This window comes from Manduca sexta, unplaced genomic scaffold (assembly GCF_014839805.1).
Source record: "Manduca sexta isolate Smith_Timp_Sample1 unplaced genomic scaffold, JHU_Msex_v1.0 HiC_scaffold_2784, whole genome shotgun sequence".
In the NCBI taxonomy this organism is placed as follows: domain Eukaryota; kingdom Metazoa; phylum Arthropoda; class Insecta; order Lepidoptera; family Sphingidae; genus Manduca; species Manduca sexta.
Genome location: NW_023593783.1, coordinates 7,160 through 19,772, shown reverse-complemented (window position 1 = coordinate 19,772; position 12,613 = coordinate 7,160). Strand labels below are relative to the sequence as shown.

General features: G+C 36.0%; 1 protein-coding gene across 1 annotated transcript; it reads left to right on the top strand.

Moving 5' to 3' along the window:
* The first annotated feature begins 1,918 nt into the window (after positions 1-1,918).
* Positions 1,919-4,742, top strand: LOC115453677. Its single transcript, XM_037446244.1, has 2 exons — positions 1,919-2,019; positions 2,703-4,742. The coding sequence occupies exons 1-2, from the start codon at positions 1,962-1,964 to the stop codon at positions 3,206-3,208; spliced, it is 564 nt and encodes a 187-aa protein (XP_037302141.1). The 5' UTR covers positions 1,919-1,961; the 3' UTR covers positions 3,209-4,742.
* The last annotated feature ends 7,871 nt before the right edge of the window (positions 4,743-12,613 follow it).

Genomic DNA, 12,613 nt, shown 5'->3' with positions numbered 1-12,613 from the left:
TTCGCGAATGCGAATGCGAATGCGAATGTTTAGTTTTTGTTCAAATTTGGCGCCAATTTTCTATGGCTAAATATTTAATTAAATGGTATGTTTTAAGAAAGAGTTATAGTTTATTGTAGAAGAATATTGTTTTAGTTTATTTAATATATTCTTTAGATATTTATTCAAGATAATAATTATCTAAACATTAAAAGTTATGTAAAGACTGATAAAAAATTATAGAAGAATTTGTTTCTGTTTTTTTCAAATGCTTTTAATTTCTTACTTGCTATTGTGTTACAAGTTCTAATGAGAATTGAATTTTTAAGCTTTATTAAAGTAAACGAAATAATTTTGTGTTGACCTCAGAGCGCTGCCGTACCGCACATGCAGTAGAACTATGCCACCGAGGCAGTCTCCTATTATCTTCAAATATTTTTTTTCTGATATTAACATTCGCAAAACATTCGCAGAAATTTTGCGAATGCGAATATCCAAAAATATGCGAATATTCGCGAATGCGAATGCGAATGCGAATATTCGTTACATCACTAATCTATACATCGCTTTAAGTATTTAATGTAGATTAACTTTGTCTTTTACACTGAATAATTTGGCCGAATAGTTTAAAAGTTATCACGATATGATTGACTTGAATGGACTGCCATAAAGATTCTCGATTTTCTCTAAATCTGCAGAACGGATTTTTATGAAATTCCGTATGGATATAGTTAACCCTGGGAAGGTTATAGGCTAGTTTCTATCCCGGGGAAAAGTCTAGCAGGACAAAATTCAGCAAAGTCGCGAGCAAAAGCAAGTAATATATATAAATAAGTAGCTACTAGATATATATATATCTCATTTTAAAGATAAGTAATCGACTACTTCCGAGCTGTAGAGCGTGTCTCTCATACGCAGGCTTGCCCATTCTCTTTCTATAACTAATAGGATGCTAGAAACGTGTGCATGATTTAACCATAAATCGATGCTTGAAAGGCAATCATATCTAAGCGATAATCAGAAATTTGGATTTTAATATGAAAATTCATAACAATGAAACTTTTATTTTCTAAAGATGTAGTCTAATGATATTAAAACTGTCCTAGACCTATAAAACCTAGATCAAATGACGTAGAAAAAAAGGGCGATTCATAATATTTATATAATTGATTTTCGGTATATTTGTCGCTTAGATATGATCGCCTTGCAAGCGTCGAATTATATATTGTTTTGCAAATGGCGCATGGAAAAGAATTGGCCAATCAGAACCCTCCACGTCTCCCACTGGCATCTCCACTCATAATATACCTATATTTATTATAATATGACTACAATGACCCCGTGGCATTACAATGACACTTAACCCAGGCCGATAAATTGTAGGAAATGAAATTAATTGACAATCTACCGTTTAATAATATTACACTGGTGGTAGGTCTCCCATATGTGAGAGGCCGCCTGCGTAGGTGCCACCGCAATGTCTATTTCTGCCGCCAAGCAGTGTGTAGTCACTGTGTTCCGGTTTGAACGACATTGTAGCCAGTGTAACTGGACATAATAAGACTTAAAATCTCATGTCTCAAGATAGCGAGCGCAGTAGAATACCAAACAATACTTTGTAATTCAAGGTGTTGGCGTTTCTGATGTTTATGGCCAGTCGCATCGCTTACAATCAGGCGAACGGCAAGCTCGTCTAGTCATTGAAAGCAATAAATACATGCATACTTTATCCCATAGGGTAATTGTAACGTCTTTGACAATATGCCTGCGACATATGTATGACAGACGCAACGATTGTACGTGGTCGACGGTAGAGCACGCTTGCTTTGAAGTTACCTATTCACTCGTGACTTGAAGACGCCCAGATTATCGGGAAATATAGACTGTAGACTGTCTAAATAACGTATGGCATAGGGAAACAAGGCTAAGATCGTCCAGTTCAGTAACTTGTGTGTTTGTTTCCAGATAATTACTGCGATGCCATGATTGCCACCATGCAGTACGACGCTGAGGATCCAGTCGTCGGTACAAGCACTGAAGGTAACACTCGAAAGGATAGGTAGAGGTGCAACCAGGGCGTTCACATTTCGCAATGTGTATTCCGTCCCGTAGTGTAATACACCGTGATTTTATAGTCTTTTGGAACCAAAATGTTGTTACTTAGAACAATTCGTAGGACCAAAAAAGTGAATTATTTGTTTTAAAGAAGTAAATCACACTGAAAATAAAATGTACAATATAATCGTGATAAAATAGACATGGTCATCTGTTTTTTTGGTGGACTGTACTGTTAGTAGCAGCACAGATGTAAAATAACATTGACAAATACAAACTATTTGTTCAAAATCTGAACTAAAATGGCGACCAAAACGTCACTGTTATAACCTATCTATTCACTTGAACAACAAATAATTTTACTTATTTGACTAATATTTTTTATTCAAATCCAGGTTTACACTTAGACTCGAGTTCTTATATCATGAGCGCCACTCCGTACACAACCACAAGCTATCAATATTGACCATACTAAATTCAGTTTGAATGGATTGCAGTGCAATTCAGTTGAACACAGTGAATGTATATGTCGATATAAATTAACGTTTATTGTGTAATATCAATAGCTTTTTATAACTTTGAAGAAAGTGCACTCTCCACATCAGCATCTTGCCGCGTCTGACCTAAATTAGTTAATATTTATTTTTATGATAATATATTGTTCCCAGAACAAACAAAAGAAAGACGCACATCTACACAACCGACAATGGAAGACTTGGCGAACAAGTCTAGCTACAGTATAGTAGATGTAACCATGGACGAGCCAAACGATAGCATTCTACAACCAAACGCATCCCAGTCATTTATTGACAATAGGAACAATATTTCAGCACAAATCGAAAATTATCTCTCTCAAATTCAAGAAGCTGGGTCTTACCTCTTAAATTTACTAAAAGAGGACGTAGTACCAAGACGGGAAAAAAGGATTGTCCACGTGCCGCCGGAGTTCGACGAAAATGACACAAGATGGACACTGAGACATCGGCAGCCGGGCCCGGGGCTGAAAGAGCTCATTGAAAACTCCGAAGTGTATGTTGAGGTGGATAAACTTAATAGATACACAGGTATGGCAACTTCAAGCGAATACCTCACTAAGGTATTGATGACGATTATTTTACTGACGAAGCGCTGTCTTATTGTAATATGTTTGCACAGAAAAGAACAAATTGGATAATAATGCAGTGAACGTGCTGTTTGAATTCGTAAAAGGTTTTGCTTCTAGAAAGGGTTGGCCTGCTGTTGATTTAGTGACTTTTAACGACTGGGTACGAAGCAAACTACGAAGTATGAAAATTCAGTTGCTGCCCTAAGTTCTCGCGCTGGACATTGTCAAGCACGCGTGCGCCGACGCCGGGTGGATCCATTATACATTATCAGATTTGTTATTGGCTTTCGTATGGCCAATGGGATAGTTTAGAGCAAGGCTCCATCTTTCCGATCCGTACTCCTTCTTCAGTAGAATAATATTTTGTGAAACAGATAAGTAATTTCAGAGTTCTCCAGTAAGTGTTACACATTTATGTATGTAAGCCATATGCAGTCCTCGGCAGCGAATAGCTCTTTTGTTTCGGTTTCTTAGAGCGGATACATTAAGTACGGTTTAGTTTTGAATTCGACGGAGTAATTTGACAGATGAAGTGTTGCAAGCGGTACAGGAATCCAAACAGTTATGACGCAAATATCGATAACACAATATCGAAATTTCAAGTTTATTTTAAATATTTTAAGTTTACTCGTGGTAGATCTCTCATATGTGAGAGTCCGCCTGGCTAGGTATCTCCGCAATGTCTATTTCTGCCGCCAAGCAACGGTATGTAGACACTGTTTTGTTCCGGTTTGAAGGACATTGTCGCCAGTGTAACTACTGGACATACTGAGGCTTTACATCTCATGTCTCAGGATGACGACCGCAGTAGAATACCAAATAATACTTTGTAATTCAAGGTGTTGTTGTTTCTACTGTTTATCGGTCGTATCGCTTACCATCAGGCGAACGGCATGCTCGTCTCGTCATTCAAAGCAATAAAAAATACTCCATCGAATTAAAATCTCGAGTATAATTGTACGTTTTTACTGATTCTTTCTATACCTTGATGTTCATTACTAAATATTGTACACTCAACAGCCTTCGCCGCCGTTAACACACGATTCTAGTGCCCTAAACACGAATACTACAGAATTTCGCCAAATGTTCGTAGCGGAGTACAGTTTTACAATGCAGTACGTCTCAAAACTGATTCCAACAGCCGATTTGTATTTACTCTTAACTACCATGGGTTAACGATTCGAAGTTTATACGCATCCAATGTTCACGCTGCAGTATTTTAGTTCTTAATGCGCTTACGGGGTGCTGTGTAAATTTCTATACAAAACGTGTGTATGTACTTATACGCACGTAAAAAGTTATACTTCTTTGGCGGAAGAAGATAGAAATCTTTCTAAAACATTAAAATTAAGCTATTTTTCGTATTTTATTGCGGTTTTTATGTTTTAGTGGTCACGGGGGGAATTGAACCACGAAGGATGCAAAGTCTTCGAAACGTCGGGAGAAAACTTAAACATTAAAACCGCGGTAAAATCCGAAAAATTGTTTGATTTAATGTCTAACATTTGCGTAAACAATATCTTTCTAAAAAAATTATCCTTCGCGTTATCCTATATTTGTAGGGAAAACGACACTTTAATAGAAAAAAAAGGTATTTAACAAATTGAAAAAAAGTTTTATTATAATGTATTATGTAGTTAAATAAATTTTGTTTTAATATAAATGATAAAATATTTTTCTAGACTAATAATTGTTATTTGTATCTATTATTAATGTATTTGTACACTTATTAAATATTAAATTAAATTAAATAATAATGTAATAATTTAACTAATGACTAGCTAATAGGGGACCGGACTCATTTTTGTTCTTTATTATTATCAAATATTTACGTTATATAAATTATAACATAGAAAGAATTATTTAAATCCGGTAAAAAATCAACAAGTCATAAGTCTTTCAATTTCGGTAGAAGGGGCAAGTAACGAGAAACAGAAAAGAGGCGCAATACCCACGTGTGACGTCATCGGGCATTACGACGCGTGCAAAAGAAAGGATGAAGCGATATCCCCACATCGCGCCCACTTCGGCACTTAGTAATATTTGAAATATGAATTACAGGCTCATTTTTTAACCAATTTTAATGCAGTTTTCGCAGCAGGGTTTCTTTTTAGTATTATTAACCATTACATATAGAATAATGTACAAAATCAATCACAGGACGGTCCCCTATTTCATGGTGTCGGTTGTTCGTGTTGGTGCGCGCGCGCTTCGTAAAATATACTCTCATCATTGTTCCCTTCCACGCCAAAAGAAGTACAACTTCAATAATTTACTTAATTGAAACTATAACTTAGGGGCCGTTTAAGTATTACGTAACGCGATTTGGAACGGACGGGAGTCTTGTAAAACGTTACGATGCGTTACGTATTTCAGCGACTTTCTGGTACTATGCGTAACATTATTGCGAATATTAGAAAATAGTTGTTACTTTAGAGTAACGTAACTTTTGGAGGCTGTGGGGGGGGGGGGGGGGTACAGGAAATTAAATATTAACCTAAATGACCTCAACTGGAGACCCCGTGGAACGCCTTGACGTGTTCAGTGTAAAACATATATTAAATTAGGGAGTACGTACAATAATACAGTAATATATAATGATCCTTAACATTACTTATTTTGTTAATTATATTACTAAAACCTAATCAAATATTTCTTTCTTACTTTATATTTCACAAACACTTTTATCGTAAATTCCATATTTTTGCACTTACCTTAGTTTTACATAGACTGTATATAAAGGACTGCCCGTATGATCTTTCCTTTCTGCTAAGTATGGACAGTGCCCATGCACACATCTATCAAACCTGTTGTGGTGTGCGTAAAACAGACGTGTTACATATTTATTCATGTGTGCATCCATAACGACTTGAAACGGTATATTGTGTTGTCTTTCTATGTAGTAGTTACATAGAAAGCGACAGTGAACACATAGCACGTCCCTTTCTAGATGGTCTGAGTTCTTATAATTTTCTTTGTGATTATATTTTAATTATTGACATATTTTGTGTATAAGTTTATTTGTATTTCTTTTTATATTATATGGATAATACCCATAGTAAGGTAGCAAAGTAAATAAAGTTTAAATAAATAATAACACTTTTATTCAAATAAATTATTTGGTTTTATTTAATTTCATAGCGTCTATCGCTTTCCCTCGGCACGTGACTTTAAGGAACGAGTGTTCGTAGACTCTGTAGAGTTCGTAGCACGAGAGGAAGTGCTACGTGCCTACGCCGGACTACGTGCGCTACGAAGACTATACAGTGTTTTTGCGCATGGGTATACCTTATTTTCATTGCTTTTACAGCTATAAATAATAATAACAAGAAATAGTTTTACATTTGATCATGCGTGGTAAAATGCAAAAAACAATTAAATAAAAATACATGATAATTATTGGAGCCTTCTTCAGAGTGTTCAGCGACTGCAGACTTCATAGCAGTGGCGAAGCGTCCATACAAGCCGATTCCTACCGGGTTACCTTTTGTAAATTAATTAAAAATAATAAAAGAAAACATAACAATATAACTAGAATAAAAATAGTGTATTCAAACAAGTCATCTTATATTTATTAAATTAAATCAATACTTTAATGATATCTTTCGTTCCTATCAATTCGTTAAATCGTAACTCGCGCGCAGTGCTCGCGCCTTATAGTGTTCGAAGTGAACCCGGCCGCGCATAGCTTGCCTCGCGATATTGTTGTCTCTTTCACACGCAGCGCGGTGTCTTTGTCTAATCTTTTGGAAGTGACGTAAAATACATGTGTGCGTGCGTGTCTGTGTACTTCAGGGTAACCCGAGAATTTGCGGCTTCATGTTGAGCTATTGGCGCGAAATATTTTTAATAATTTAGAATGTATAATTAGTGTTTGTGCGTTATTAACCCAGCGAGCGTGTGGTGAAAAAATGTAACAAGGAGTATGAGGCAGGGTATGACATACCCCTTAAAAAAATTGGCTATAAAACTTGTTTCTGAAGAAGTATTATACTATTTATTTTTGGTATAATAAGACAACACCATCATAACGCATTGGAAATAAAACAATCGCGCCATTTTAACAATTTTATTTTTTACCTCGATGGAAATAAGTCACTTTGAATTTCAAACAAACACTTTCAGTCTCTTAAAACTAAAAGGAACTAAAGTAAAACCAGTTTTATGATAAAAAACTTAATCGTATGATAGAATATGAAACAATTTTCTTTATAAACTAAAAAAAATCACAAAAAAATTTAGGAACGTCTTAGGAACTGGAAATAAAATCTGCAGTTTTTGCAAAAAAACGTTGCATGCTCCACACTAATAGCCTTTCCTCAGCTTGTTCATGAGTATTTTGTCTTATGATTATTTTTGTTGGGGTAATCTCTACATCTAATAAAATGACCAGGAACATTTTGAGTCGATGAAAGTGATTCGTTGATCTGGGAAGAAATTGTCTGACGTATATAAATCGGAATATAGATTTTTTGTCATTTCACATCTTTAGGTGTTCGTAAACTAAAGCCAAGCCTAAGTTACGGATGAAATCGGTCCATTTAGTGTCTTTGCCATGATTTTCACGAAACATAGGACCCCTGGGGGCCCGTGGGCCCCTAAATAGCAGAAAAAGCAATTTTAGTTTTTGTCACACCAGCTATGAGGCGGGGTATCACGTACCCGAACTCAGTTTGCAAGCGTGTAACTCGAATGCAGGTTGCCGCGACACTGTGATCACGCCACTATTACCTTCCGCAACCCTGTAACTCCAGCTACTCAAAGAGACTATAAGTTTGAAAGTCAGGCGCAAAAAATATACGCCAGTAATTAACATGGGGGGTATGACATACCCCGCCACACGCTCGCCGGGTTAATTCTTGTTGGACTCTTTTAGGTACCCATGTTCAAAATATATGAATATTTTGTACTTAAATTTAGAGACTAGACATAATATGTTAGAAGGAAATTATTAAGTATTATGATATTTTACTGATTTTAATTTATTGTGAACAGCGTATTACATTATGTTAACTGTAGAAAAATATTTCGTCGGGTTCCCTTTTGAAAATTTTCACCCTTCGCCACTGCTTCATAGAGCATTTTCAGGTTAGCTAAGTATACGTTCTTTTACGCAGGTTCCTATATTAACTTATACTTTTTATCTGTTACTGTAATAAATTCGCACCAAATATAACGGAATGAATCAGCGGCTCGTTTGTAACCTCTGCAAGCCATTTTGTACAGGTTAATACTTAATACATGAAAGAAATCTGTAAAACACGTTTTGCCTTTAAAGTTTAAAAGCATACTGAACATGTACCCTCGTCGTTCTCACTCACCAGGGACGGCGCGCAATGGCCGACATTCATTTGGCGCGAAAATAAATTCATCGTCGTCATTTAATCCCTAGAAATAATATGCCAACGCGAGCGGAGCGTGCGCGGTGTAAGCGGCGCAGCGCGGTGCGGCGACGCTGTCCGCACTGCTCTGTGTCGGGCATCCGTCCCGTTCCCCGTATCTTATCCATGTTATTTAACAACCCATTTTAGTATTGTGATGCATACTTATCTTTTCCTGTAAGCTCTTATTATTTTAAACAATAACCGGCCTAATTAACGGATGTATGGTTGATAAGTGCAGTATCAGGATTGCCTCGGAGCTGCAGTTACCTACATTGCGGTTGGCTCGGATGTTATGGTTGTTTACGATCTGAATGTAGGTGCGATATACTGGTTACAGATACGAATATCAAATTATTTACAATTATTCATTAGTTTTGGATTCGGTTACCAAGCGAAGAAAACAGGCAAGGACTTCGCGCCTTGCTCCTCAAATCTGTTTCTCGTTTGTTTGTCAAAGTTCCATGGCTTAACCACTAAACTTAATTTGATTATGTACGGAGTAACTGTAAATCCTTACAGAGGACATTTTCAATATTAGCTACAAACAGAATTCTACGTCAAAACCACAAACAAAATATTATTATTAATTATTCTACACAAACAAGACACATATACACCATCGGAATACCGTGACATCATTAAATCTTATGTTACTAAAATTATAAATGCGAAGTTTTACCACAATGTTCGGAAGTTTGTTAAAAGTAACCGCAGTATCAACTGAACTGTTTTTAATGAAATTCAGTTCACATATAGACGATGCCCTGGATTGACACATGCGCTACTTTGTATCCCGGTAATGTGCTCTCGTAGGAAATAATGGAAGTTTTACATCGACAGCGCTGGTGTCTTCGGGACTTTGTAGCGGGAAAGGCTTTTCACATAGGCAAAGCCTCAAACAATACCTGGTATTAAACAAATGTCAAATCATGGCCTCGGTGGCGCAGTTGTATTGGGGTACGACTGCAATACTGATGTACTTTGAACCCCGGGGCGGGCCCTAAAAAATCTATGTCATGATTGTATCTTCTAAAATTATTTATTATTTTACACATAAAACTATCAGATTAAACCGAAGTTTAAACAAAGCTTAAAAAAAGTAGTCAATATAATAAAACAAGAAGATATTTTAAAAAATCAAGCGAAAAATGAAAAGTTACAATACGGAAAAGACAAGTTATTAAGAAAAGGTAATATTTATTAAGAAAAAGGTAAAGAAAAAAGAAAAAATAGTTCTATCAGAGAAATTTAGTATAGAATTTATTAAAAAGTACATACAGACCTGCAAGCGGCGATAGCCTAGTTGGGTGTGGAACGGACTGCCAAGACGAATGTCCGCAGGTTCAAATCCCAAGGGCACACACCTCTGACTTTTCTAAAAAATCATGTGTGTATTCTTTGTGAATTTATCGTTCGCTTTAACGGTAAAGGAAAACATCGTGAGGAAACCTGCACGTCTGAGAAGTTCTCTAAAGGAATTACGAGGGTCTGTGAAGTCTACCAATCCGCACTAGGCCAGCGTGGTGGACTAAGGCCTAATCCCTCTCAGTAGTAGAGGAGGCCCGTGCTCAGCAGTGGGCAAGTATATAATACAGGGCTGATATTATTATTATTATTACATACAGACCTAGGTCATATAGGAATTAAACAAATACAAAGTATGATAAGCTCGTTGCATACTGCAGAAAACATGACAAAAAACATAAAAAGAATCTGTGAAAGTTGTATGGTATGTATAAAGAACAAATCAAAAGGACAAAATAAACAAGGATGAATGTCCTATTTGAGTCCCGCCACAAAACCTTTTGAGATATGTTCCATCGACACCATTGGAGGCTTTGGAGGTACAAGATCAACGAAGAAATACTTGCACCTGCTATCAGACCATTTCACTAGGTATGCCTAGGTATATATTGACGTCAAGTACTCAAAATGCAAATGATTTCATTAAATTAGTACAGAACTGTGCAGAAACTGGCGACATTGGCATGATTCTTTCAGACCAATACCCAGGTATCCATTCTAAATAATTCAAAAGATTTTTGGATGAAAATAATGTCCCAATAATATTTACAGCAGTAAACTCGCCCTTCTCAAATGGCTTAAACGAAAGACTTAATCAAACGTTGGTCAATAAAATCAGGTGCAAGATAAATGAAAATGATAAAAAAAGAGCTTGGACAACCATAGCACAAAATTGTGTAATTTTTGATATGCTCCGAAGTATCTACTAAACGGAGCAGATACTACGATTTTGCCAAATGAGCTGAAAATTAAGAAAACCGAATATGATTTGAACCAAGATCGGAAAAAAGCTCTGGAAAATACAATCAGATCACATAATTACAACAAGAAAATTTAAGATAAAAATCGAAAACATGTGGACTTCAAAGTTGGTGATACCGTTTTTATGGATAATGGAAATAAACTGAATAGGAAAAAGCTCGACGAATTAAGAATCGGACCCTACGAAATCGTAGAAAAAATATCAAACTCAATTTACAAGATAAACACTGGTCATAAGAAACCTGAGTCAAACCTTTTTCACATCTCGAAACTAACTCCAGCCCCCGTGCTTGAAAAACCGTGAGATAATATTGTTTTATCTTCTCTGGGAGGGAGATGTAAAGAAAAATATATTTTTCTTGAATTTAAGTATTCTAGCGCATTAAATCTCCATCGTGGTAACGTGCGGACTTCTCGATCTTATGTGCTCTTTAAACATACGTGCATATAAATTAATTAATTAACTCACCCCAATTTCTTGTCCTTTATAATACTTGCTCCCGGGAGCCCTTTTTACATAATATTGTAATTCTCTTTGCCTTTTTATGTATTCAATTCAATTTTTAGATTGTGGCTCCATCGTTGGCAGACGATGATTTTGCCAATGTCAAACCGATTCGTAATCTTTTTGTCTCATTCATGATAATCCGTTTCTTTTTTTTATATATATTGACAGTTTTTCTTCTTTTGTACCTCCACCGCAAAGAGTTTGTAATATTCGCATACATAAGTATATATTTTGTTATGTGTAAATGTTCCCGTAAATGAATTTAGCCGAATCTGTCCGCGCTTCCAAAAATGAACTAATATATAATAAAATTAAACACAGTGTATTATACTATAATATTACTATATAGTATATTATAATATTAGTGTATAACCTGTTATGTGAAATATATTTTTGGTTTTAAGTTGTTTATGAAGGCGGTTTAATTTTTGTATATTTTAAATCACAAAATCCCAGTTTTAATGGTGACTTAATTAAATGTTTATACATCGGCTAATAACATACTGCTTCCTGTTGATTGTGACTAATTTAAACCACGATACATAATATTTGTATTGGTTTTTTTATTCAATAACTCTTATCATTCAAACTACACAACGGATTAATAATACCAGTATTATATGCAGTCATTTTGACATTGCGTGACTAAATGAAACCACATACGAGTACTTATCTACTTGGAAATAACACAAGTAATAAAATAAACAACTGCAAGTTTGGAACAAAATAAACATGGTATGGTAGGTTACGAGGAATTGGCAAATAGGCGAGAGCTAGCATTGTATTACGCACCGCTATCCTAGCCGATGACATCGGGCGTTTCCGGAAGTATTCCGCTGCGCGCGCAGGCTGGCAGAAGAGAAGATATATCACGCGGCGACCATAGCGGCGACTATTCCATTATTATTCTCTCTGGTTGGACGTTGTCAAAAAATGTCTAAAATTGTATTCTGTAATTATTTTGCTAATATAATGTTTACTATAAAAGAGCGTTTAACAATTGGTAACATACTTGTTTAAGTTAATACGTGGCAAGATCGACAACCCCGGTTTGCTTGAAGCGGTGAAGTTTTCCGTGCCTGACAATTACCTCGGTAGTTGGAGGCGACCGCGGCTGCTGGTGGTGCCGCGTGGAAGGACCAATTTGCTTAATAAGGCACCCATCACACGCGCCTTGAGCACGCTTAACGAAAGTTTTAAAGTATAGTATAAGTAAGTAGTACCATAAGAAAATCAACACTACTGTATTAGGACTACCCTGTAAAAGTAGTTGTTAAGTGGCAAATAAAATAAATA

Excerpts from the sequence above, each read along its gene's own strand:
- LOC115453677 (XM_037446244.1), top strand. The coding sequence starts at position 1,962 with ATGATTGCCACCATGCAGTACGACGCTGAGGATCCAGTCGTCGGTACA. Across the intron at positions 2,020-2,702 it reads CGTCGGTACAAGCACTGAAG|AACAAACAAAAGAAAGACGC; the intron begins GTAACACTCGAA and ends TATTGTTCCCAG.